This window comes from Ranitomeya variabilis, chromosome 4 (genome assembly GCF_051348905.1).
Source record: "Ranitomeya variabilis isolate aRanVar5 chromosome 4, aRanVar5.hap1, whole genome shotgun sequence".
NCBI classification, from domain to species: Eukaryota; Metazoa; Chordata; class Amphibia; order Anura; family Dendrobatidae; genus Ranitomeya; species Ranitomeya variabilis.
This window is the reverse complement of record NC_135235.1, coordinates 644,240,946-644,268,550: the sequence shown is the minus strand read 5'-3', so window position 1 is coordinate 644,268,550 and position 27,605 is coordinate 644,240,946. Positions and strand designations below refer to the sequence as shown.

General features: G+C 46.3%; 1 protein-coding gene across 7 annotated transcripts in view; it reads right to left on the bottom strand.

The window, feature by feature from the left end:
* The window catches only part of LOC143767365 (uncharacterized), a 307,056-nt gene that overhangs the window by 105,119 nt on the left and 174,332 nt on the right, over positions 1–27,605 (bottom strand). For 2 of the 7 annotated variants that reach the window (XM_077255636.1, XM_077255641.1), the window contains exons 2-3: positions 3,871–4,020; positions 3,564–3,743 (exon numbers count right to left, since the gene is read on the bottom strand). The exons of 2 other annotated variants lie outside the window; for them this stretch is intronic. In XM_077255636.1, coding sequence (XP_077111751.1) covers positions 3,564–3,743; positions 3,871–4,020 — 330 coding nt within the window. Of the gene's footprint in view, positions 1–2,892; positions 2,981–3,175; positions 3,274–3,356; positions 3,481–3,563; positions 3,744–3,870; positions 4,021–27,605 lie in introns of all 7 variants that reach the window. 3 more of the 7 variants (XM_077255648.1, XM_077255640.1, XM_077255637.1) reach the window with 3 other exon arrangements.

The following is a 27,605-nucleotide window of genomic DNA, read 5'->3' as shown; positions in this document are numbered from 1 at the left end:
GCATTATACTATGCAGGCTGCCTATGGGGGTGCATTATACTGTACTGGCTGCCTATGGGGGTGCATTATACTATGCAGGCTGCCTATGGGGGTGCATTACTCTGTACAGTCTGCGTATGGGGGTGCATTATACTATACTGGCTGCCTATAGGGGTGCATTATACTGTACTGGCTGCCTATGGGGGTGCATTATACTATAGTGGCTGCCTATGGGGAGTGCATTATACTATAGTGGCTGCCTAAGGGGGTGCATAATACTGTACTGGCTGCCTATGGGAGTGCATTATACTGTAGTGGCTGCCTATGGGGGTGCATTATACTGTACAGGCTGCCTATGGGGAGTGCATTATACTGTAGTGGCTGCCTATGGGGGTGAATTATACTGTACTGGCTGTCTATGGGGGTGCATTATACTATGCAAGCTGCCTATGGGGGTGCACTATACTGTACTGGCTGCCTATGGGGGTGCACTATACTGCACTGGCTGCCTAATGGGGGTGCATTATACTGTACTAGCTGCCTAATGGTGGTGCATTATACTATACAGACTGCCTGTAGGGGTGCATTATACTATACTGGCTGCCTATGGGAGTGCATTATACTGTGCTGGCTGCCTATGGGGGTGCATTATACTGTACTGGCTGCCTATGGGGGTGCATTATACTGTACTGGCTGCCTATGAGGAGTGCATTATACTGTAGTGGCTGCCTATGGGGGTGCATTATACTGTACTGGCTGTTTATGGAGGTGCATTATACTATGCAGGCTTCCTATGGGGTGCACTATACTGTACTGGCTGCCTATGGGGGTGCACTATACTGCACTGGCTGCCTAATGGGGGTGCATTATACTGTACTGGCTGCCTAATGGGGGTGCATTATACTATACAGGCTGCCTATGGGGGTGCATTATACTATACTGGCTGCCTATGGGGGTGCATTATACTGTACTGGCTGCCTATGGGGGTGCATTATACTGTACTGGCTGCCGATGGGGGGTGCATTATACTGTACTGGTTGCCTACGGGGGTGCATTATACTATACAGGCTGCCTATGGGGGTGCATTATACTGTACTGGCTGCCTATGGGGTGCATTATACTGTACTGGTTGCCTATGGGGGTGCATTATACTATACAGGCTGCCTATGGAGAATGCATTATACTATAAAAGCCTATGGGGAGTGCATTATACTATATAGGCCTATGGGGAATGCATTATGCAGGCCTATGGGGAATGCATTATACTATACAGGCCTATGGGGAATGTATTACACTATATTAAGGACTATCTGGCACATTATACTATATGGAGGCTATCTAGGGGAATACAGTGAAGGGACTATCACAGTGATGGGGCCATCAAGCAGTTTGGAGGCTACTAAGGGGTCAGTATACTGCATGGAGGTACATTACAGTGAGGAGGTATCATGTTATGTATAAGAGAGCATTATACTGTGCATAGGGGAGCTGTACGGGGGGAGACTCAGGACATAATTACATGTAAAGTGGGCACTTCTTGTTATAGTGGAACTCAGGTTACTGTGACTATCAAAGGGGCACACAGGGCAATATTACTTTCTAGGTAGGGAGCAAAATGTGGGCACTGTTTTCTAGGGCACTTGCGCCCGGGATTACTATATTCTAGAGGATTGCTTTAGAATTTAGAGGGCACAGAGAACCACACAGCAGGTGCAGTAATAGGGACACATATGGCAGCAGCATTGGGGTACCAGTAGGATGAGGTGTTTGTGCAGGTTGGGAATAGATGGTGACGTGCTGAAAATAAGAGAAGTGAAATGTGTCTTTGTTGTAATTTCTGCAGATGAGTCCCGGGTGGAAGAAGTTGTGATGGATATGACCAGAAAAGTGAACAACTCCATCAGAAAGAATGTCAGTGGTAAGTCACCATCTGTAACTGTACTTTGATCTGTTATATGTTCTGTAGGGCTGGTATCTACCACTGACCATATCAATGTTGGTCTTTGTATAGAGATTATTTTCAGCAACAGTGCTGTCATCTGCTGAGGTTCTCCTCCACTTTTAGGGTGCGTCACCCAGTTGTAATCAAGGTTACCTGGTTAGGGGCCCACTCAGAAGCTTCGCCTCCTGAACCAAAACCCTAGGTACGCCTCTGGATGTACCACAAGTTTTTAATACATTGTGAAAAAAAAAAATCTCCATGTCAATTTTGACCAATGAAATTTTTCCCCAAAAAAATGTTTTGTGTGTTTGTACAGCTCTGGCAAAAATTAAGAGACCACTGCAAAATGTTCAGTTTGTCTGATTTTTCTCTGTATAGGTATATTTTTTTTTAGTAAAGTGTAAATTGTTCTTTTATTCTATAAACTTCTGACAATATGTCTCCAAATTTCCAAGCAATACATTTTGTATTTTTTTTCTGACAAAGAAAAAACATTGGTCACAATTAAAAAAAACCCAGTGCTTTCAGATCTCAAATAATGCAAAGAAAACAAATTCATACTCATTTAAAAACAACAATACTAATGTTTTAACTCAGGAAGAGTTCAGAAATCAATATTTTGTGGAATAACCATGATTTTTAATCATAGCTTTCATGCGTCTTGGAATGCTTTCCACCAGTCTTTCACACTGCGCAAAAATGTAAGCAGTTCTTCTTTGTTTGATGGCTTGTGACTATCCATCATTCTCTTTATTACATTCCAGAGGTTTTCAATGGGGTTCAGGTCTGGAGATTGGGCTGCTCATGACAGGGTTTTGATGTGGTGGTCTCTTAAGTTTTGCCAGAGCTGTATTACAGATTATTTTTACAGTAAATTCCATGAATATACATTAAACAATTCACCACAATATTGGAGTAGCCAGTGAATGAGTAGAAAATATGACTCCTCTCTACGTTTATCTACTACTCACCTAGGCGGAAATCTGTAGAAATCTCCTTCCATGGCTCATCAGCCCTCACATACGTCTCTGTAGTATTAATATTAGTCAGATATTTACCCTGAAACAAATTTAAAAGTAACAGACAGAAGGAGAAGTCACATCTATGATCAGCTCTAATCCTGTCATCTCCATCATTCTCATTACACAAGGATAAAACATATAATACTGGTGGATGAAACAAGACTGAGCACAAGACCTTCACAGCTGCCTACACATCACAGGGGAGATCTCATGACACCTTCTCTCCATCTACCTGATGATCCTGAGGAACATTGGGGTTTTCTTGTTTACAGTCCTGAGGAAGAAGAGGACAGGGACATCTCTCTGGTGTTGTCATCTTACTGGATAGAACTTGAGGAAACACATACATGGACTGAATTCATTCTTTACATACAGATAATTATAGGCTGTGTGTATTTAGCCCTGTTTATTACCTGGTGATGTGAGGGGCTGGGGAACCTCCATCATGACGTCCTTGTACAGATCTTTGTGTCCTTCTAAATACTCCCACTCCTCCATGGAGAAATAGATTGTGACGTCCTGACACCTTATAGGAACCTGACACATACAATGATACTGTCATCCCCCTGATCCCTTCATAGCGTTACTGTGTAATGTCCCAGCATTCCCAGCAGTGTCACCTCTCCAGTCAGCAGCTCCATTATCTTATAGGTAAGTTCTAGGATCTTCTGGTCATTGATGTCCTCATGTATCAGGGGGTGAGATGGAGGTCCTGTGATTGGGCTCAGGGGTCTTCCCCATCTCTCAAACACAGGGGCCTGACAGCGATCACTAGAGGTCTTCTTCACTACTGTGTAATCCTGGTTATGGAGAGACACATTATGAAATCTCACTACAGACATTTCCAGAGTCTTCACCTCTCCAGTTCTGTCCATCTGTTATAGATAGATAAGAATAATATAATGTGAAATCATCAGAATCTCTCACCTCTCCAGTAAGCCAGAAGAGGATCTCGAGGGTGAGGTGTAATATCCTCTCTGTCATATTGTCCCTGTCACTATTCATCCTTGACAGGTCAATCAGTAAAATTCTCTTATATAAAAGATCTCCACCGAGAGGATCCGATATTGTAGGGACCTGAATGGGGAGAAGATGACGATGTAACATCATAAAGATCCCATGTAATAATGCAATTACTAGAGATAATAAGGAGAAATATATCAAGAGATCTACCTGAACTGTTACCAATATTGGAAGCTAAAGAGGAAGGATTGACACTGAAAACGAGGTAAGTGTCTCACTTTTATAACCAGAATTAGAAGAGAAAGGCGTGCACTCTGTTGAAGTGAAGCTGGTGCAGGCTGAACCTGGAATGGATCCAGTAAATTCATAGATTTGGACAAACACTCAGACAATATTTTCAGATTGCATCAGAAATGTGAAGTATTTATTGAGTAACACCACAGTGGTCAATAGAGTTCTGAGGTAACGTTTCGACCCTTTGGGTCTTTATCAAACCTCACTTAAGGAGTGGAGAGTGATGGAAGAGAGAAGAGGACACTACCGCCGTCCTCCCTCCTGCTGGACCCACAGTGCCTCTAGGGACGCTGCTCCCTGTCCGAGCCGTTCCAGACCCCTGCACTTCCTAGTCCTCTTGGATATTTTGTGGAGCTTCTGTCTCCATCCATCGGACAAGTGTCCTCTTCTCTCTTCCATCACTCTCCACTCCTTAAGTGAGGTTTGATAAAGACCCAAAGGGTCGAAACGTTACCTCAGAACTCTATTGACCACTGTGGTGTTACTCAATAAATACTTCACATTTCTGATGCAATCTGAAAATATTGTCTGAGTGCAGTTGTTTGTCCAAATCTATCACTTTTATAACCAGACAGTTAAGCCATTATCTCAGGTGTTTTCATAATTTTCATAACCAGCAGAGGGAAAGCCGATGGCTGGTGGCCATTGGTTTTAGCCTGGGAAGGGGGTAATACCCATGGAGCATCCTAGGCTATTAATATCAGCTCACAACTGTATACTTAGCCTTTACTGGCTATTAAAATGGGGGACCGTAAAAAAAAATGACATAGGATCCTCCTATAATTAATAACCAGCAAAGGCTACGCAGACAGCTGCGAACTGATATTAATAGCCTAGGAAGGGGCCATGGATACTGCCTCCCCCAGGCTAAAAACATCAGCTCTCAACCATCCCAGAAGAGGCGCATCTCCAAGATGCACCAATTCTGGCTCTTCCCACTTGCCTGTAGCAGTGGCAAGTGGGGTGATAGTTGGGGGGGGTTGATGTCACCTTTGTATTGTCAGGTGACATCAAGTCCTGAGGTTAGTAATGGAGAGGCTTCTATAGGACACCCCATTACTAACCCCATAGTCACATTGTATGAAAACACAGACACCCAGAATAAAGTCCATTAAAATTGAAAGAATGACACAGACTGTATAATCTTAATTAAACCATACTTACGACCTCGCCCATTCCACCGACGCCCTTGTCATCTGCAAAAGAATTTAAAATAAAAAACAATATTCCTCACCTTTCCACAGAGATGCTGCTAATCTATTTGTCCCACGACGGGTCTAGCTCTGCTACATCTAGATAGCAGGCAGCATGGTTGCATGATGTGACCATACAGACTGTCATCTTGCAGACACTGAGCATCGTCTGCCCAAAGTCTCCCTGTGAAATCCTATTCCCTGTTTGAGGGCATCGCGAGCGTGAGAAAGTTCTTCTGCTCCTGATGCCGTCAGACAGGTCCTGCGAGTTCACAGTCAATGAACTCATTTCACCATTCTGACATCAATGCAGGCTGCCATGAGAGGTGGCGAGTTCTCCTTCAATGGAAGTCTTGAAAGAGAGGCTTGACATACATCTGTCTGGGATGATTTATTGAATCCTGCATTGAGCAGGGGGTTCCCCCAGATGACCCTGAAGGTCCCTTCCAACTCTACCATTCTAGGAATCTAAGTTTTTTTTCAGTCGCATGGTGACCTGTGGCTTCTTTTCCAAGACCTTCTCTGTTCCATAACGCAATTACTCTATAGGCGATTGACAATGGTTCACGATTAAACTGGCTCTGGAGGAGTGGTGCTTCCTGCTTGAAGGAGCTATGCATCCATTGGTTATATACACTGACAACAATAATCTAGCATATGTGCAATCTACACAGCGACTTAACCCATGACAAGCCAGATGGTCTCTATTCTTCTTCCGCTTCAACTTCACAATCCATTTTTGGCCAGCAGATAAGAACGTCAAAGGACGCTCTCTAGATCAGCGTTTCTCAACTCCAGTCCTCAAGACTCCACAAAAGGTCATGTTTTCAGGATTTCCTTAGTATTGCATAGGCGATGAAATTAATGCTTGAGCAGGTGATGAAATTATCACCTGTGCAATACTAAGGAAATCCTGAAAACGTGACCTGTTGGTGGGTCTTGAGGACTGGAGTTGAGAAACACTGCTCTAGATGCTTCCAGTCTTCCGATCAGGAGGAGCTCCAACACATCATTGAGCCATCCAAAATTTTTACAGTCACTCCGTTGGATTTGTCTGCTTGGCTCCCTTCCGGAAAGACCTACATGGCTGAACCAGATAGGAAGCGGATTCTTCTGTGTCACTCGTCTAAGGTGGCTAGCCATGCCAATCAGAAGAAAACATCTCTCCTCATCTCACAACATTATTGGTGGCTGACCCTGCACAAGGATATTGCGGATTTCATCTGTGCCTGTCCCAATTGGCCCCAGAACAAAACCCCGAAACAGCTTCCTACTGGTCAACTTCTTCCTTAGTCCAAATCATCTGTTCCCTAGCAGCATATTGCAATGGATTTTATCAGCAATCTTCCACTATCTGCTTGGTACACCATTATCTGGGGGTTTGTGGATCGCTTCTGGAAGATTTCACTCCACTGTCTGGTCTCCCATCTACTCCAGTGCTTGCAGAAAAGATCATTCTACATATTTTCCACCTCAATGGTATTCCTCTCTTTATTGTCTCGGATAGAGGAGCCCAGTTTACTTCTCACTTCTGGAGGACCACCTGCAAATTACTTAATGTCACTCTAGATTTCTCTTCGGCCTACCACCCTCAATCCAATGGCCTGGTAGAGCGGGTCAATCAGATCCTGACCAACTTCCTGCGGCACTTTGTCAATGCCCACCACAGTGATTGGTCCGAACACCTGCTGTGGGCTGAATTCTAGTACAACAACCATGTGAGTGAATCTTTTGCCAAATCTCCATTATTTGTGATCTACGGTCAACATCCCAATATTCCGTTCCCTGCTTCCACTACCTCCGATATTCTTTCTACTGAATCCCTCCCTCATCAATGATTTTTCTAGGATTTGGGAGTATACCAAGTCCACATTATTGAAGTCCTCTGAACGAATAAAAAGACACGCAGACGAAAGACGTCTGGATCTGTGTCTGTTTCATCCTGGGGACAAGGCCTGGCTGTCAACTAAGTCCATATCAAGGTACCCTCCTATAAACTGGGCCCTCGCTTCATTGGTCTGTTCGAGGTTCTGAAACAGATTAATCCAGTAGCCTATAAGCTCAAAATCCTGGCCTCTTTAAGGATCCCCAATTCTTTTCATGTATGTCTCCTCAAGCCTGCGATCCTTAGTCCTTTTTTAAAAACATCTTGGTGCCACTCCTGCTCCAGTCAGCACTGAAGACGTTTTTGAGGCAGACTACATGCTGGCCACCATGAGGATAAGAGGAAAGACCATTTCTGTAGTGGATTGCAAAGGATTTGGCTCTGAGGATAGGTCCTTGGAGCCCAGGAAGAATATCCATGTCCCTCTTCCTCCTGGAGAAATTTGTTGTGGGCTTGAAAAAGAGGGGGCGTAAAGGGGCGTCCCTGCACGCTGAACCTCTCCCCCGACAGGGATGCCAACTCACCACTGCGACCCACTTATGGCTCCTGCATCTCCTTCCTGCTCTGCTGCCGCCCGAGATGCACGCACTGGGTTCCACCACCCAGTTGGTTACACACTCATCACCAATTACAGATCTTAAAATAAGGGAAGCACAAACCAATTTTTTTTTTTTTTTTAACAAATGTCAGAAATGTTTTCACTACTTTATTAATAATAATAATATTAATAATAACCATACTGACATGAAGATCTATGTTGCCCGGTCGTTTTTTAGATCACAATGAACACCGTAAAAGCATAACCCAAATAAAATTTGTGAAATTAATGCTAATTATGCAAATTGTCTCTTTAGAGAGGAAGAGAACTAGAACTCTAGTGCCACCTATTGGAAGGTAGCAATCCTGCAAGTCAATGTTGCCCCTTTAACAAGCATTGTCACATGACCTAGGATAATAGCCAAACCAGAATCTCAATTTGATGCTGTTTTCGGGGTACTGCACCTTGTCAGTGCAAAGTGGAGATCTGGTTTGACTGAGTGAGAGGCGTCCGACCGAAACAATACTTTTTGGATATCAGTACAATAAATGGAAATACGAATGGTGTAATTCATAACGAGAACTTGAACCATAAGCAGTTAGGTTGATGGGGAAAAAATATGAATCTTTGAAGAAGGGGAGGAAAAAACAAAAGCAGAAAATTGCCATGTCACGAAAGGGTTAATGTACTGATCCCACAAATCTCGATGTTCGTATGGCTTCAAGCTAGATTCACAAATGTGATGTTACGTGCAGTACCGAGAAAGACCACTACATGGCGTATGGAGTTATGCGGCACTGCGCTGTACAATGGAGGCCGCAGGACCTGCTGATCGTGAGTGCGCACGAGTTCTCCGGGTCACTGGGACTTCATAAATGGGGTATTTGCATTCCCCATGTGGGTGCATTTTGAGGTTTTCCAATTTGATTTTGAAACCATTCCCTTTTTGTAGAATCTCCGTGGATTTTTCCGCCGAACAGACCCAAGACGAAATACCTGGTGTAAATTGTGTGACCCATTACACACACTCGTTTTACTCTACTCTCTATCCATGGGAATGACAGACACCGCTCAGAGCTTTACTCTTCTGTCTCCGTCAGTCCCATAGACAATGAATGGAGTGATAGTGAACAGGCAGCTCAAAACAAAGCCGGACGCAGGATCAGGACCCCCGTTATAATTTGCTATAATGGATGGTGCCTAGGGGAAAGTGCTGATGTTTTGTATCCTCCCCCTCCCCCCAAAAAAGGAATAAACTTTAAAGGGAACCTGTCACCCCCAAAATCGAGTATGAGCTGTGGCCACCAGCATCAGGGGCTTATCTACAGCATTCTGGAATGCTGTAGATAAGCCCCCCCGATGTAACCTGAAAGATGAGAAAAAGAGGTTAGATTATACTCACCCAGGGGCGGTCCCGCTGCGGTCCGGCCCAATGGGCATCGCTGTCCGGTTCGGGGCCTCCCATCTTCTTACGATGACATCCTCTTCTTGTCTTCACGCTGCGGCTCCGGCGTACTTTGTCTGCCCTGTTGAGAGCAGAGCAAAGTACTGCAGTGCGCAGGCGCCGGGCCTCTCTGACCTTTCCCGGCACCTGCGCACTGCAGTACTTTGCTCTGCCTTCAATAGGGCAGACAAAGTACGCCGGAGCCGCAGCGTGAAGACAAGAAGAGGACGTCATCGTTAGAAGATGGGAGGTGCCGGACCGGACCGCGACGCCCATCGGACCGGACCGCAGCGGGACCGCCCCTGGGTGAGTATAATCTAACCTCTTTTTCTCATCTTTCAGGATACATCGGGGGCTTATCTACAGCATTACAGAATGCATTACAGAATGCTGTAGATAAGCCCCTGATGTCGGTGGCCACAGCTCATACTCGATTTTGGGGGTGACAGGTTCCCTCTAAATTTTATACATACTCCAGGATAACACATAGGTATAAAATAATGAATAAAATACATAGAAAATAAAAGGAAAAAATGTTTACAGTGAGGAAAATGGAAAAGTTATATGTATCCCAGAATAGCCTCAATAAAAAATAAAGATAGGAAGGCTCCTTCTAATAATGGCAAGTACTGAAGGGGTTACTGCCCCCCGCCCCCTGCCCTCTGCCCCCTGCCCTCTGCCCCCTGCCCCCTGCCCCCGCCCAGTAATGGGGAATCTCCAGCACCTACCTCCTCCTGCAGAGCCGCACACCACATATATGGCTGTTCTGTGCGCACAGGACCTGGGATGAGGTCACAGGAGGGGAGGAGTCAGGGGTCACATGATCAGGGGCCTCAGTGTAGGCAGGACTCTGCTGTGCTGGTTGTCATGGTGCTGGATGAGGGGAAATTTATGTGTGGGGTCAGGAGGGGGTTACACGCACGGTGGATGTAGCGGAGCCGTGTGTGTACGAGGTGTACGGAGCGGAGCCGCGTGTGTACGAGGTGTACGGAGCGGAGCCGCGTGTGTACGGAGCGGAGCCGCGTGTGCATGAGGTGTACGAAGCGGAGCCGCGTGTGTACGAGGTGTACGAAGCAGAGCCGCGGGTGTACGAGGTGTACGGAGCGGAGCCGTGTGTGTACGAGGTGTACGGAGCGGAGCCGTGTGTGTACGAGGTGTACGGAGCGGAGCCGTGTGTGTACGAGGTGTACGGAGCGGAGCCATGTGTGTACGAGGTGTACGGAGCGGAGCCGTGTGTGTACGAGGTGTACGAAGCAGAGCCGCGTGTGTACGAGGTGTACGGAGCGGAGCCGTGTGTGTACGAGGTGTACGGAGCGGAGCCGTGTGTGTACGAGGTGTACGGAGCGGAGCCGTGTGTGTACGAGGTGTATAGAATCGTGATCCTGTGTGTACATCAGACCTCACTAACACAATACAAGATGGCGGACACATTACTGCCCTCCTAATAAAACCAGTGGACTGGTAAGAAACATACAATGTGCCCCATTTATTACCCGAGCCTGCAAGTGAAATTGCATGTGTATATTTATGGAATAGAGCTGCGTATGTACGGAGCGGAGCCGTATGCTTGCACCGTATGCATTGTGCCGTGTGTTCATGTCTAATGCATACAGAGCTGACCCGTGCGTGTACGATGTGTATGGAGCCGAGTCGTGTGTGCTTGTCTGATACGTACAGAAAAACAGGCCTCTGAACTCAAAGAGAGATTCTTAGAAAGGGGATACAGCCGTAGATCAGTGAAAAAAGGATATAATCGGGCTAAGAACATCTCTAGGCACCAAGCACTTTATGGAAATAAACCAAATAAGACAAACCAAGTTGTCAGATACATAACACAGTACCATGGGCAAAGTGACATGGTGAGAGTCCAACTGAGTAAATTCTGGGGGATCTTAAAAGCGGATCCTGTACTATCTAATTATATAGGTGAAAGGCCAAGTATAACGTACAGGAGGTCAAGAAATCTTGGGGATCATCTAGTGGAAAGCCACTATACATACAACGTGGCTCTTCCTTCGTTCTTGGACAGATGTGGAACTACCTTGGGTTGTCGACCTTGTGGTAAATGTGTGGCATGCCCAAATATAGTAAGGGAGCATGTATTTTGTACTTCAAATGGCACTAAGACTTTTCAAATTAAACATAATATAACGTGCACATCGAAAGCAGTGGTATATTATGCCACTTGCCCATGCTCCCTGATATACGTGGGCATGACCACTAGGCAACTCAAGGTAAGGGTCCGAGAACACGTACTTGGGATAGAAGCTGCTAAAGAAATACAGGATATTTCATCCTTGAAAACAATCCCAAAGCATTTCAAGCTCCATCATAAAAGTGACCCTAGGGGATTTAAGGTGGTTGGTATAGATATGGTAAAAACCGGTGAGCGTGGCGGACCAGTCACCATACCACTGGCGAAAATGGAAACAAGATGGATATGGGCCCTAGATACTGTTTCACCAAGGGGCTTAAATGAGAATATAAGCTTTGCCCCGTTTTTATAATGTCTTCCTTTTATAATGTCTTCCTTTTTATGATGTCCTTTATAATATAATTTTTATTCTGCCAATTTTATGAGTCATGGACTGTTGCTCAAACCTCTTCAATAACTCTTTTAATATTTTATTGTGTTTGTGGTCTATTGTATTGTTTTAATTATTGTTTTATGATTCCTCATTTTTTAGCTTCATACAAACCTGATTTTCGGGGTGGATGGGGACGCTCTGACGAAGTGATGCACTTGGCGGTGATGAGGACTCTGAAAAATAAATGAAATAAAGAAAGTGATGAAGTATCAGAGTGTCATTATCCCGTCATTTAGATATATGTGTTAGGGAATTTATTTCTTTATTACTTATTGGTGATTAATTTAATGCATATATAATGTAAGTTGATACATGATTTATAAGTAAGGGTGCTTGTGAGTGGGATTTATTATGTACAGCACAATGTATGTTTATGGATTATATCCAAATTGGTGGATTATTTATGGCCCCAAAATAATAATTCTTTACTGTATAAGGGGGCATAGTGATAATCAAACATGTGCCGGATGAGTAATCCATACTCACTAGTCACTTCTCCAAATTTGAGCGTAATATGTCCCAGCAGGATTCTAGGTAGGAACAGCCCATACTTCCTCCTGGTGGTGCGCATGCGCGGTCTGTGGCCTGGGGCCCGGGATTCGGCGTCCCAGTGACCTTGGCAACGTCGGGACGCTGTCCTGTGCGTCCGGTCACGTGGGGCGGGATCTCGGACTTCCGGGTCCTCCTGACTGCGCATGCGCCGGCGTAGCCAGGACTAAGGGATGGGAGATGTGCGCTATATAAAGAGACAAGTTAGGACCACTCTTTGGACCCCCTGACGAAGGAAGGAATCCGAAACGCGCGTTGGGGTGCGTTTACACAGGACACGGCCACTTAAAGGTATATACCTGCATTATCGCTTTTCCCTCCTCTGGTCTTTGCACATTGCACAGTTTTGTGGTATTGAACCGGCTGAATTGTACGCCGCAGCACTTTGCACCTTTGTAGAAAATTTTGGCACGTACATTTTATTGCACTATCTCACTTTCAGCCCACCACTGCTGAGTGAGGTACAAGCACACAGCAGTGTGCTTCATTTAACACTACTTTTATCTTCATTTTTTGGTATGGAATTATAGCACACTGGCACTTTGTATAATTTTTATGGATTTTTTTCACTTATAAGCAGTGAGGATATGGGATTGTATATATGAATTTGGCCAGCATATTATATGCAACTATCTTTTTTGTCCTGTGTTTAAATATAAATATTGATTTTAATGATATCATGTATTTTATGGAGTTATTGTAATGTAAACTGAATAAAGTATATTTTAATATAATTTCTTGTCCTGGTGCTTCCTGGTGATCTATAGAAAGGTGTTTGGGTTTTTGTCTCTGATACGTACAGAGTGGAGCCATGTGTGTATAAAGTCATGTGATCCTGTATGCACATCAGCCTTCACTACCACGATACTCCATGTAGGACACATTATTGCTGCCCTACACAGAAAACCAGCAGACTGGTAGAAAACATACATTGGGCCTCATTTCTTACACTGCTGAGGCAAAATGAAACGAACTCTCTTGGGCAGATGCCCTAAGCCTGTACTGCTCCTGAGAAACCTAATTTCTAAGTGCAACTGTTAGTTCAGGGAAAACTGCAGCAGATTGACTTGCTTGCAGAGGCGGTTTGTGGTAGGCCGGTAGCTCTAGCCCCAAGTCCAGGTGACGACAAATACTTCAGGAAGGTGCTAAGCCATGCAAAAAATGACCCCGGGTGATGATGTGGAGGCATTTTGTACTGTGTTTGTTCGAGCTTGTGGTGGAGCATGAGGAGCTACCGCCAGAGCAGTGGGTGGAGGTGCTGACCCCCTATCTCACTGGTGAGCCCCAGAAGGCATATTATGATTTGGCATTGCGAAGGAGTATGCCAAATTAAAAACTGAAATTTTGACATGCACAGGAGTGACTGTCGGTCAGAGCACAAACGGTTCACCATTGGGCATATTATGGGGACAAACTGCCTCGGCCCCAAATGTTTGACCTACTGCATCTTGTACAAAAATGGTTGCAGCCAAAATCCTCCACTCCAGCCCAGATGGTCGAGCAGGTTGTCATGGACAGATATGTGCACTCCCTTCCTAGGCCGGTGCAGACCTGGGTTGCCCAGGGAGATCCCCGGAATGCGGACGATATCAGGTGTTCAAGAGGTCCCTAAGAAACCAGGGGGTGGTGAATCCCTATACTGGGGTACCCAGCAAGAACTTGAGCCCCACAAGAGGGGTAGGAGTCCTAGACCCCAAGGGGTCACTAAGGCATTGTCAAAGGCCACTGGTAAAGACTTGCTTTGCTGGAGATGTCGCGGTCCGGGACATATAGTCGCCCGATGTCCCTTGTCTTCTGAAGAGATGGACTGCAGCCTAGGGAGGTGCTGCTCCTACTATGCATATCCCTCCTGCAGTGTGGACTATCAGCCCGGTGAGGTGCCGCAGACATGACCCAAGTAAATAAATGAGGTGCTGGTGTCAGGACTCTTACACTCAGGGAGTTTGGTGACCCTGATAAAGGGCCACACTTCCCCATCAGTTGATCCCAAGGAAACACGTAGGCGTCTGCTGTATCCATGAGGCACGCTAAGGACTATCCTGTCACCAAAGTGTTTATTAAAACAAGCTTGGGTACTGAACCCCATGAGATTGGGGTAGTTGAATGTTTGCTACACCCCGTGATAATCGGGCGCAACTTCATCCTTTTCTGGGAGAGAAGAAAACCATACCAGGTGTACCACATTAACCTGCTGAAACCGTGCTAAGACAGGGATCCAGTAGAAGCAATGTGCCTAGGGGCCCATCCTGAGGCCAAGGTCGATGATGTCACAGTGTCAGAGGCACTGATGCCATCCCAGAAACAACAGGGCCATGAGCTGCTTCAGTGTAACCAAGACCTGTTTTCAGAGTTATCAAGATGTACACAGGTTGTGGACCACGAAACCCTGAGTGAACCACATGTGAGGGTGAACCAAAGGCTGTATTGGATTTCTGAAGCTCACCATGAGGTGATCTCCAAGGAGGTGAAGAGAATTTTGAGCCTGGGCGTCATCAAGGAGTCAAAGAGCGGCTGGTCCAGTACTTTTGTCCTTGTGCCAAAGCCGAACGGAGAGTGGTGGTTCTCTAACGATGACAGGAAGGTCAATGAGGTGTCCAAGTTCGACGCATATCCGATGACCGGGGTCGATGAGCTTATTGAGAGGCTAGGGTTAGCCAGATACATCACCACCCTGGACCTAACGAAAGGGTACTGGCATATTCTCCTGTATCCAGGTGCCAAGGAGAAGATGGCCTTCATTACATCTGACATGTGCTTTCAGTATATCTGGATGCCATTCAGTTTACAAGAAGCGCCAGCTACCTTACAGAGGGTTATGGACTGGATCTTAGCCCCTCACAAGAAGTACGCTGCCGCTTACTTGAACGACATAGTGTTCTTCAGCCAGGATTGGGGAAGGTCCCTGCAGAAGGTCCAGGCAGTAGTGGATGCACTGAGAAAATCGGGGTTTACCATAAACCCAAAGAAGTGTGCTCTCGGGAAAGAGGCAGCAAAGTGCTTGGGCTACGTCATTGACAGGGGCGAGACAAAGCCACAAAAAAACAATGTGGTGGAAATCCAAAAGTGGCCTCAGCCCGTCTCCAAAAAGCAGGTTATAGTGTTTCTGGGAATTGTGGATATAATTGGCGATTTATCTTAAATTTTGTTATGATAGCCGACCACTAGTGATGACCGAGTATACTCGTTGCTCGGGTTTTCCCGAGCGCACTCGGGTGGTCTCTGAGTATTTGTTAGTGCTCGGAGATTTTGTTTTTGTCGATGCAGCTGCATGATTTACGGCTGCTACACAGGCTGAATATATGTGAGGAATGCTTGTTTGTTAGGGAATCCTCACATGTATTCAGCCTGTCCAGCAGCCATAAATCATGCAGCTGCATCGACAAAAACTAAATCTCCGATCACTAACAAATACTCGGAGACCACCTGAGCGTGCTTGGGAATACCCGAGCAACGGGTATACTCACTCATCACTACCGACCACTTGACAGATGTTCTCAAGGTCACAAAATCATCGATGGTCAAATGGTTTTCTGAAGTGGAGATGGCATTCCAGGAGTTGAAGCTCGTCCTGTGTAGACAGCCGGCTTGGTCGCACCAGACTTCACTAAGAAGTTTGTGCTCCAGACAGACACCTTTGAAGTCGGTTTGGGAGCTGCTTTGTCCCAGGAAATAGATGGGGACAAACATCCAGTCCTATACCTGAGTAGGAACCTCTCCTGTGTGAAGAACTATGGCATCGTGGAGAAAGAGTGCTTGACAATCAAGTGGGCAATATATACCCTGAGATACTACCTGTTAGGCAGAAAGTTCAGGCTAGTGTCAGATCATGCGCCGCTAAGATGGATGAGGGAAAAGAAGGGAAAGAATGCCCAGGTAACTAGGTGGTTTCTGGTGCTCCAGGACTTTACTTTTCATGTGGAGCACAGGCCAGGGAAGTTGTATAGGAATGCAGATGCCCTGTCCAGAGTCCTCTGTTTAGCCAGTGAAGGTGCTAAAACACCCGGCTTTGGGCAGAGGGGGGATATGTCACAGTCACTAGTAAAGTGCTGGAGGGGATATATGTTTCACTATGCCTAATGGCATCAGTGATACAAAAAAAAGAGTATTTTCCTCCAGCACACTATGTGCTGTGAGGTTTAAGCTACGTTGCCTAATGGGCTGATTTTTATATGGACATCCATAGAGTGGGTGGGAGGATGTCCACCTTATCTCCATCTGCAGAGGCGGCACATTCATGTGATCAGTCACATGATGGAGTCACATGGTCTGGGGCTTAAGTAGCTGCCTTCCAAAGGCAGCAGTGTTCAGTGTGCCTGGAGAGGAATCACTGCAGGAAAGTTTTTGGGTCCGTGTTATTTGTTAAAGGACCTGAACAGTGGATATTGCTAGCCGTGAGCGAGATGATCCCCGCTAAAGGTACCTTCACACTAAACGACTTTGCAGCAATAACGATAGCGATCCGTGACGTTGCAGCGTCTTGGATAGCGATATCGTTGTGTTTGACATGCAGCAGCGATCTGGATCCTGCTGTGATATCGCTGGTCGTTGCTGAAAGTTCAGAACTTTATTTGGTCATCAGATCGGCGTGTATCGTCGTGTTTGACAGCCAAAGCAACGATGCCAGCGATGTTTTACAGTGGTAAGCAGGGTAAATATCGGGTTACTAAGCGCAGGGCCGCGCTTAGTAACCCGATATTTACCCTGGTTACCATTGTAAAAGTAAAAAAAACAAACAGTACATACTCACCTTCTGCTGTCTGTCACACGTCCCTCGCCGTCTGCTTCCCGCACTGACTGTGAGTGCCGGCCGTAAAGTACAGCACAGCGGTGACGTCACCGCTGTGCTGTGCTTTTACTTTACAGCCGGCACTCACAGTCAGTGTGGGAAGCAGACGGCAAGGGACGTGTGACAGACAGCAGAAGGTGAGTATGTACTGTTTGTTTTTTTTACTTTTACAATGGTAACCAGGGTAAACATCGGGTTACTAAGCGCGGCCCTGCGCTTAGTAACCCAATGTTTACCCTGGTTACCCGGGGACCTCGGCATCGTTGGTCGCTGGAGAGCTGTCTGTGTGACAGCTCCCCAGCGACCACACAACGACTTACCAACGATCACGGCCAGGTCGTATCTCTGGTCGTGATCGTTGGTAAATCGTTTAGTGTGAAGGTACCTTAACCCCTTAACGACCGCCGATACGCCTTTTAATGGCGGCCGCTAAGGGTACTTAAACCACAGCGCCGTTAATTAAAAAAAAGTGAATAGCGCCCCCTAGAATCGGATTTTCTCTGGGGTCTCGGTTGCCGAGGGTAGCCGAGACCCCAGAGAACATTATTCGGGGGGTTTTTACCGACCCCCGAGTTGCAATCGCCGGTAATTAACCGTTTACCGGCGGTCTCAACAAAAAAAAAACAAAACGCGACTTGCCATTTAATTTCTCTGTCCTCCGATGTGATCGCACATCGGAGGACAGAGAAATAGGGTCCCCGATCGCCCCCAATAGCCCCCCAATACTCACCTATCTCCCCCGGTGCTCCTCGTGGCTCCCGATGGGCGCCGCCATATTTTTTCCAGGGAAAAAATGGCGGGCGCATGCGCAGTGCGCCCGCCGCCCGGCACCCGGAAGATCTTTGGGGTCTCGGCTGCCGGGGGTAGCCGAGACCCCAAAGAACATGATCGGGGTCGGTTTTTACCGACCCCTGTTTTGCGATCGCCGGTAATTAACTGTTTACCGGCGACCGCAAGAAAAAAAAAGAAAAAAAAAAGCGATCTGTAATTCTCTGTCCTCTGATGTGATCGCACATCAGAGGACAGAGAAATAGGGGTATTCGGGGACCCTATCATACTCACCCGGTGTCCCTGGGTCCTCCTGCGTCTCCTCTTGCCGGCCGGCTTCTTCCTCGGGAAAGAAAATGGCGGGCGCCTGCGCAGTGCGCCCTCCATCTGCTGCCATCTGCCGGCCGGCAGGAGAGACGAGTTGGGGCTAAAATTAGGGTTAGGGTTAGGGCTAGGGTTAGGGTTAGGGCTAGGGTTGGGGCTAAATGTAGGGTTAGGGTTGGGGCTAAATTTAGGGTTAGGGTTGGAGCTAAATTTAGGGTTAGGGCTAGGGTCAGGGTTAGGGTTAGGCTACTTTCACACTAGTGTTTTTTGGCTTCTGTCGCAATGCGTCGTTGGAGAAAAGTCGCATCCTGCAAAAGTGCTTGCAAGATGCGTTTTTCTCCATTGACTTGCATTAGCGACACATTGCGACGGATTGCCACACGTCGCATCCGTCGTGCGACGGATGCGTTGTGCTTTGGCGGACCGTCGGCACAAAAAACGCTACATGTAACTTTTTTTGTGCGACGTGTCCGCCATTTCCAACCGCGCATGCGCGGCCGGAACTCCGCCCCCGCCTCCCCGCACCTCACAATGGGGCAGCGGATGCGTTGAAAAAACAGCATCCGCTGCACCCATTGTGCGGCGCTTACAACGCTAGCGTCGGTTCGTCGGCCCGACACACTGCGATGGGCCAAGTACGACGCAAGTGTGAAAGTAGCCTTAGGGTTAGGGTTTGGGCTAAAGTTAGGGTTAGGGTTAAATTTAGGGTTAGGGTTGGGGCTAAAGTTATGGTTAGGGTTGGGGCTAAAGTTAGGGTTAGGGTTGGGGCTAAAGTTAGGGTTAGGGTTGGGATTAGGGTTAGGGTTTGGATTAGGGTTAGTATTAGGGTTACGTTTGGGATTAGGGTTGGGATTAGGGTTACGTTTGGGATTAGGGTTGGGATTAGGGTTAGGGTTGGGATTAAGGCTAGGGTTGGGATTAGGGTTAGGGGTGTATTGGGATTAGGGTTAGGTTTGAGGTTAGGGTTGAGATTAGGGTTAGGGGTGTGTTGGATTTAGGGTTTTGATTACGGTTATGGTTAGGGTTGAGATTAGGGCTGTTTTGGGGTTAGGGTTGTGATTATCGTTAGGGTTGTGATTAGGATTATGGATCGGGTTGAGATTAGGGTTAGGGGTGTTTTGGAGTTAGGGTTGGAGTTAGAATTGGGGGGTTTCCACTGTTTAGGTACATCAGGGGGTCTCCAAACACGACAGCCAATTTTGCGCTAAAAAAGTCAAATGGTGCTCCCTCCCTTCTGAGCTCTGCCGTGCGCCCAAACAGTGGTTTACCCCCACATATGGGGCATCAGCGTACTCGGGATAAATTGGACAACAACTTTTGGGGTCCAATTTCTCCTGTTACCCTTGTGAAAATAAAAACTTGGGGGCTAAAAATCTTTTTTGTGGGAAAAAAAATATTTTTTTATTTTCACTACTCTGTATTATAAACTTCTGTGAAGCACTTGAGCATTCAAAGTTCTCACCACATATCTAGATAAGTTCCTTAGGGGGTCTAGTTTCCAAAATTTGGTCACTTGTGGGGGGTTTCTATTGTTTAGGTACATCAGTGGCTCTGCAAAAGCAACATAACGCCCGCAGACAATTCTATCAAAGTCTGCATTCCAAAACGTCGCTCCTTCCCTTCCGAGCTCAGCCATGTGCCCAAACAGTGGTTTACCCCCACATACTGGGTACCAGCATACTCAGGACAAATTGGACAACAACTTTTGGGGTCCAATTTCTCTTGTTACCCTTGTGAAAATAAAAACTTGGGGGCTAAAAAATCTTTTTTGTTAAAAAAAAATATATATATATATATTTTCACGACTCTGCATTATAAACTTCTGTGATGCACTTGGGCATTCAAAGTTCTCACTACACATCTAGATAAGTTCCATGGGGGGTCTAGTTTACAAAATGGGGTCACTTTTGGGGGGTTTCTACTGTTTAGGCACATCAGGGGCTCTCCAAACGCAACATGGCGTCCGATCTCAATTCCAGTCAATTTTGCATTGAAAAGTCAAATGGCGCTCCTTTGCTTCCGAGCTCAGCCATGCGCCCAAACAGTGGTTTACCCCCACATATGGGGTGTCGGCGTACTCAGAACAAATTGTACAACAACTTCTGAGGTCCATTTTCTCCTGTTACCCTTGGTAAAATAAAAATGTGGAGGCAAAAAGATCATTTTTGTAGAAAAAATGTGATTTTTTTATTTTCACGGCTCTACGTTATAAACTTCTGTGAAGCACCTGGGGGTTTAAAGTGCTCACCACACATCTAGATAAGTTCCTTAAGGGGTCTAGTTTCCAAAATGGTGTCATTTGTGGGGGGTTTCCACTGTTTAGGCACATCAGGGGCTCTCCAAACGTGACATGGCGTCCGATCTCAATTCCATCTAATTCTACATTGAAAAAGTAAAACGACACTCCTTCTCTTCCAAGCTCTGCGGTGCGCCCAAACAGTGGTTTACCCCCACATATGGGGTATCGACGTACTCAGGAGAAATTGCACTACAAGTTTTGTGGTCTAATTTCTCCTGTTACCCTTGTGAAAATAAAAAATTGGGGGCAAAAAGATAATTTTTGTAGAAAAAATGCGATTTTTTATTTTCACGGCTCTACGTTATAAACTTCTGTGAAGTACTTGGGGGTTCAAAGTGCTCACCACACATCTAGATAAGTTCCTTAAGGGGTCTAGTTTCCAAAATGGTATCACTTGTGGAGGGTTTCCACTGTTTAGGCACATCAGGGGTTCTCCAAACGCGACATGGCATCCGATCTCAATTCCAGCCAATTCTGCATTGAAAAAGTCAAACGGTGCTCCTTCACTTCCAAGCTCTGCGGTGCGCCCAAACAGTGGTTTACCTCCACATATGGGGTATCGACGTACTCAGGAGAAATTGCACAACAACTTTTGTGGTCTAATTTCTCCTGTTACCCTTGTGAAAATAAGAATTTGTGGGCGAAAAAATCATTTCATTGTCAGTCACGTCTCAGATGCCGGGTGCCTGACTGCGCCTGTGCGCGCAGTGCGCCCACCCTGTTCCTGAATCCCCGCCCCGCACTGTGTTATTCATTATGCACAGTGCGGGGCTGGGGTTCCTGGGCATGCGCACTCCGCTTGTCAGATGCTCCCCCGGTCCCCCGCCTTCCAGCATTGCCGGAATATACAGGTTTCATTGCCGATGTTTTGAACAGCCACAAAGAACAATGCTGGAAGGCGGGGGACCGGGGGAGCGTCTGACAAGCGCAGTGCGCATGCCCAGGAACCCCAGCCCCGCACTGTGCATAATGAATAACACAGTGCGGGGCGGGGATTCAGGAACAGGGTGGGCGCACTGCGCGCACAGGCGCAGTCAGGCACCCGGCATCTGAGACGTGACTGACAATGAACACTGCGCAGGCCCCAGGCAGGCACGCACAGCGCAGGCGCCGGATTTAAGAAGCAACAGCGCTGAGGGGGCGGCAACCATCGCCCCTGAAGAGAAGAGTGACGGCAGTTGGAAGATTGATAGAGGACGATTCGGACCGCCTCCCGGTACAATATCTGGTCTTTGTGGCCAATTTTTAAAATGCTTTATTGAGGTAATAACTTAATCAAAAACTAAAAGAGCCACCTTGTTAGACTGCAGCATTACTGCTGCACAAGGTGGCTCTTTTAGTTTATAATGGCCGGAGGGGGTGACAGTGGCCCTTTAAGTACCAAATTGGATCTGTCACTAAGGGGCTAAGAGAAGGACTGTGTTTTGGTTTGTGGTTTTGCCCAGATGGCCTTGTTTATTTTCCCCAACTTTGTTTATGCTGCCTTTAAAAAACAAAGCACATTCTTAAAGAGAGACAGTGTTCCGTTTATACCTCTGTGTCCAGCTGGGTGAGCTACTCAACGACAGCACTTTTAAAAACAAAATAAATTGGGCTAAAACAACATTTTAGTGGAAAAAATATAATAATTCTTTCTTCATTTCCCAATGGTATAAATTTCTGTGAGGCACATGTGGCGTCAATATGCTAAATGAACCCCTAGATGAATTGATTAAGAGGTGCAGTTTGTAAAATTATGTTACTTATGGGGGAAATCTGCTATTCTGACACCTTAGGGGTTCTGCCAATGTGACATGGCCTCTCAAACCATTCCAGCAAAATCGACTCCTATATGGCGCTTCTTCCTTTTTGAGCTTTGCACTGTTTCTCAAAAGTAGTTTTCGACCCATATGGGATATAGGTGTACACTACAAATTGTATGGTCCATTTTCTCCTGTAACCTTTGTGAAAATTAGGGTTGATCGAAACGGGTCGTTCATTTTCATAAGTCGCCGACTTTTGGCAAAGTCGGCGTCTCATGAAACCCGATCCGATCCCAGTGTGGGTCGGCCACGTGGAACGCGAACTTGGCGCCAAAGTCGCGTTTCGAATGACGCCTTCCCCGCCATTTTTTTGAGCCAATTAATTGTGGGCAGCGTGAAGAGAGAGAGAGAGAGAGAGAGAGAGAGAGAGAGAGAGAGAGAGAGAGAGAGAGAGAGAGAGAGAGAGAGAGAGAGAGAGAGAGAGAGAGAGAGAAACATTTTTGCGGGAAAAAAAATATTTTATTTTCACAGTCCACGTTGTAAAATTCTTGAACCCACAGGTACTTGGGTCTAGATAAATTCCTGGAGGGGTCAAGTTTACAAAATGGTGTCATTTGTGGGGGGGGTTCCACTGTTTATGCACAGCAGTGGCTCTCCAAATGAGACAGGCCATCCGCTACTTATTATAGACAATTTTGTGCTCCAAAATTCAAATGCCGATCCTTCCCTTCCGAGACCTGCTCTGCACCCAAATAGTACATTTCTAATACATATGGGGTATCAGCATACTCAGGATAAATTGCAGAAGAAATTGTACAGTGCATTGTCTCCTCTTTCCCTGTTTTATCCTGTTACCAGGGCGAAAATGCAATTATTTTTGTGGGAAAAATATTTTTTTTTTTCTCAGCTCAACATTATAAAACTCTGTAAAGCACATGTGGATTCAAGGCACTCAACACACATGTAGATAAATTCCTTAAGGAGTCTAGTTTGCAAAATGTGGTCACTTGTGGGCAATTTCCACTGTTTAGGCACATCAGGGGCTCTGCAAACGTGACATGGAGTCTATTACAGGCAATTTTGCACTCCAAAATTGAAATGACACTACTTCCCTTCAGAGCCCTGCCATGCGCCCAAACAATAGTTTTCCACCACATATGGGGTATCAGCGTACTCAGGACAAATTGCAGTACAAATTTTATGGTACATTTTCTCCTATCAACCTTGTAAAATTTTTAAATTTAGGACTAAAGTAACATTTTTGTGAGAAAAAGTCAAATTGTATTCTTTTTCTTCTACATTTCTTTAGCTCCTGTGAGGCACCTGAAGGGTTAATAAACTTATTGGTTGTGGTTTTGAGCAGATTAAGGGGTGCAGTTTTCAAATTGTGTCAAAATTGGGTATTTTCTGTCACATAGAGCCCTCAAAGTCACTTTAAATGTGATGTTGTCCCTAAAAAAATTTGTTTGGTAAATGTTGGAAAAATGAGAAATTGGTAGTCAACTTTTAACCCTTCTAACTTCCTAGCAAAAAATAGTTTAAAAATTGTGCTAATGTAAAGTAGACATTTGATAAATAATATTTAACTATTTTATGTAACATAACTCTCTGGTTTAAAAGCATACAAATTAGAAGTTTGAAAATTGCGAAATTTTCGGCAAATTTCTGATATTTTCACAATTTCACACAAGTCATATCGAACAAATTTTACCACTATCATGAAGTACGATATGTCACAAAAGACATTAAGAATCACTGACATATGTTGAAGTGTAAAGCGACACCGGTCAGAATTGAAAATGTTGGGCCAATCATGTAGGTGAAAACAAGCTGGGGTGTGAAGGAGCTAAACCTTCTATTAAAAAAAAAAAAAAACAATCTTTTTTTCTCATGCAGTAGTTTTAACAGAAATGTAATTGAGAAAAACGTGTAGTGAAAGAAGATCTTGTGCAAGTGCAGCGCCCCAGAGTCCTGGTCGTTGCAGTACTGATGCTCCGCCGCTAAGGGGAGTGATGGTACGTCTGATGGCACTGAAGGAGTTCACCTGACCAGGTATCACAGACACCAATACACTTCACAGTCTGGCCTCCAGGGGGAGCTAAGGGTGCTATGTATTAGGCCACTCCTCACAATCTGGTAAAACTGGGGGTTAGATAGGAAGTTAGACAGAAAGCTGACTGGGTTGGAACCAGGCAACATCCTGTGGCAGAGGGTGTTGCAGGGGAAGATTCAGGGGGGTCCCTGTCAGGGGTGGGATCCTGACAGAGGCCTAGCGAACAGAAAGAATGTTACGGGACCGCGCCTGCACTTCATTGCGGCGGTACCCCAAGAAAGGACAAGAAGCGAGGTTTATTGTGCTGAGTGAGAAACGAGATCAACGCAACAAGGAGAATCACCAGTAGGAGTCGTGCTGTAAGACGAGGCAACATCCTACTGAGGCGCGCAGCCGGTGGCCGGAAACGCCGAGGAAGTATTGAGCTCCAGGCCTTACTTCAAACCTACGGCAGGACAGTCAGTTCTAGGCGGGCTGTCTCACCCAAAATCATCTAAGCAGACACAGGGGGCAACATTTGGAGAGGGGCGACTCTAGGGTCCTGGAAGACCTCCGAGCCTACCCGTCATACGGGTGCGTCCTAGCCATATCATCTGGGGGACGAAGAAGAACATCATAATCGAGTTGTGAGGGAACTTCAGAAACAGACACAACAGTTGTGGGGACTATCCCGTAAGCACAGCAGGGAAGGACCACAACACACAAGCGCTAGAAGGTAGGCACAGTGTTGTGAATTCCGTTCTCGGACTCCCTCCTGTGGTCATGAATGGTACTTCGGTGAGTTCTGTCCTTGGACTCCCTCTAGTGGCTTTGAGGTGAACTGCTGGTCCTTGTGGTTGGCTTTCTCAGCTGCCCTTGTTTATTGCTAGGCTGGCTTCTCTATTTAACTCCACTCAGATCGTTACTTCATGCCAGCTGTCAATGTCTCAGTATTGGTTCAGATCTCTCTTGGACTTCTCAGATGACCTGTCGACTCCAGCAGAAGCTAAGTTCCTGCTAGTTCATTGTTACTGCTAATTCTAGTCCAGCTTGCTATCATGATATTTCCTTGCTAGCTGGAAGCTCTGGGGGTGCAGAGTTGCACCTCCACACCGTGAGTCGGTGTGGAGGTCTTTTTGCATACTCTGCGTGGTTTTTGTAGTTTTTTTTGTGCTGACCGCATAGTTCCCTTTTCTATCCTCTGACTATTTAGTGAAGACTGGCCTCCTTTGCTAAAACCTGTTTCATTCCTGTGTTTGTGACTTTCCTCTAAACTCACCGTCAATATATGTGGGGGCTGCCTTTTCCTTTGGGGAATTTCTCTGAGGCAAGGTAAGGCTTCCATTTCTATCTTTAGGGGTAGTTAGCTCTTAGGCAGTGAAGAGGTGTCTAGGGAGAGTTAGGTACGCTCCACGGCTATTTCTAGTATGTGTGATAGGAGTAGGGTTTGCGGTCAGCAGAGTTCCCACTTCCCCAGAGCTTGTCCCGATTTCTAGTGTAACCATCAGGTCATTCCGGGTGCACCTATCCACCAGGTCCATAACAGCACAGATTTCCACATGCAAAGGGAACTCTGGAGGTGCCATCGGACCGGCCGGACTCAGGTAGCCCGGTTAGCCGTATTCCGGACTGAGGATCCTGAAGCCTTCAGTAAAGAGGTAAAGAGACTGCAACCTGGTGTCCTCGTTATTCATCGTGACCTGCACCGCACCATAACATCATCACATTCTCAACTTTCACTGGACGCCCCTCAGCAGGGTCACGGACAGGGCCTAACCACCGTGACAACCCCAGAACTGAGACAGAGTGGCCCGGTACCGGGTGACCCTCGGCCCTGCTGCAGTGGGGGCGCTCCACAAGTAAACAACTCGCTAATGAAAAGAGTCAAAGAAGGATGCGAAGAATCTTCCTGATCAACAGACATGGCAAAATCAACCATGATGATCTATCAGGTTGGAACACAGAACTCATCATTCCTTGGTATGGGTGGACTTCTCCACGGTATTCAAGGTGGAAAATGAAATGCTAGGTGAAATCCCAAGAAACAATGAAAACCCTATATTAAGGGTCACCAATCTAACCCAAGAAGAGGTGCGAAACCGGCTAAATAAGATTATAATAGATAAATCTCCGGGTCAGGATGGCATACACCCACGAGTTACAAAGAAAACTAAGTAATGTAATAGACAAGCCATTATTTCTTATATTTAGGGACTCTATAGCGACGGGGTCTGTTCCACAGGACTGGCGCACAGCAAATGTGGTACCAATATTCAAAAAGAGCTCTAAAAGTGAACCTGGAATTTATAGGCCAGTAGGTCTAACCTCTATTGTTGGTAAAATATTTGAAGGGTTTCTGAGGTATTTTATTCTGGATTATCTCAATGAGAATAACCGTTTAACTCCACATCAGCATGGGTTTATGAGGAATCGCTCCTCTCAAACAATCTACCGTATATACTCGAGTATAAGCTGAGAATATCAGCCCATTTTTTTAGGCTGAAATTGCCCCTCTCAGCTTATACTCGAGTCACACCCAGGGGTCGGCACGGGAAGTGGAGTGGCAGCGGTCTAAGCATACTCACCTGCTCCTGGCACGGTCCCTGCTTTTCCCATAGGGGTGGAGCTCTATATTCATTACTGTAATGAGCGGTACTATGTGACCGCTCACTACAGGAAGAAGCTGCCGGCGCCGGGAAAGCAAAGCAGGGACCGCGCCAGGAGCAGGTGAGTATAAGTAGTGCACGATATTCACCTGCTCCCCGTTCCACAGCCGCCGGCTGCCGCTGCGCCTTCTGCATCCTCTGCACTGATGCTCAGGTCAGAGGGCACGGTGAGGCGATTAGTGCGGGCTGCCCTCTGCCTGAGCAGTCAGTGCAGTGGACGGGGAATGTAGCGGCGGCTGGCGGCGGTGGAACTGGAAGCAGGTGAATATAGCAAGTGCTGGGGGCCTGAGCGACGAGAGGTATGTGATTTTTTTTATCGCAGCAACAGCATAAGGGGCAAATGACTGTATGGAGCATCTTATGGGGCATAATCAGCATTATATGGGGCATTACATGGGGCAAATGACTGTATGGAGCATCTTATGGGGCCATAATCGGCATATGGGGCATTACATGGGGCAAATGACTGTATGGAGCATCTTATGGGGCCATAATCAGCATTATATGGGGCATTACATGGGGCAAATTACTGTATGGAGCATCTTATGGGGCCATAATTAGCATTATTTGGGGCATTACATGGGGCAAATG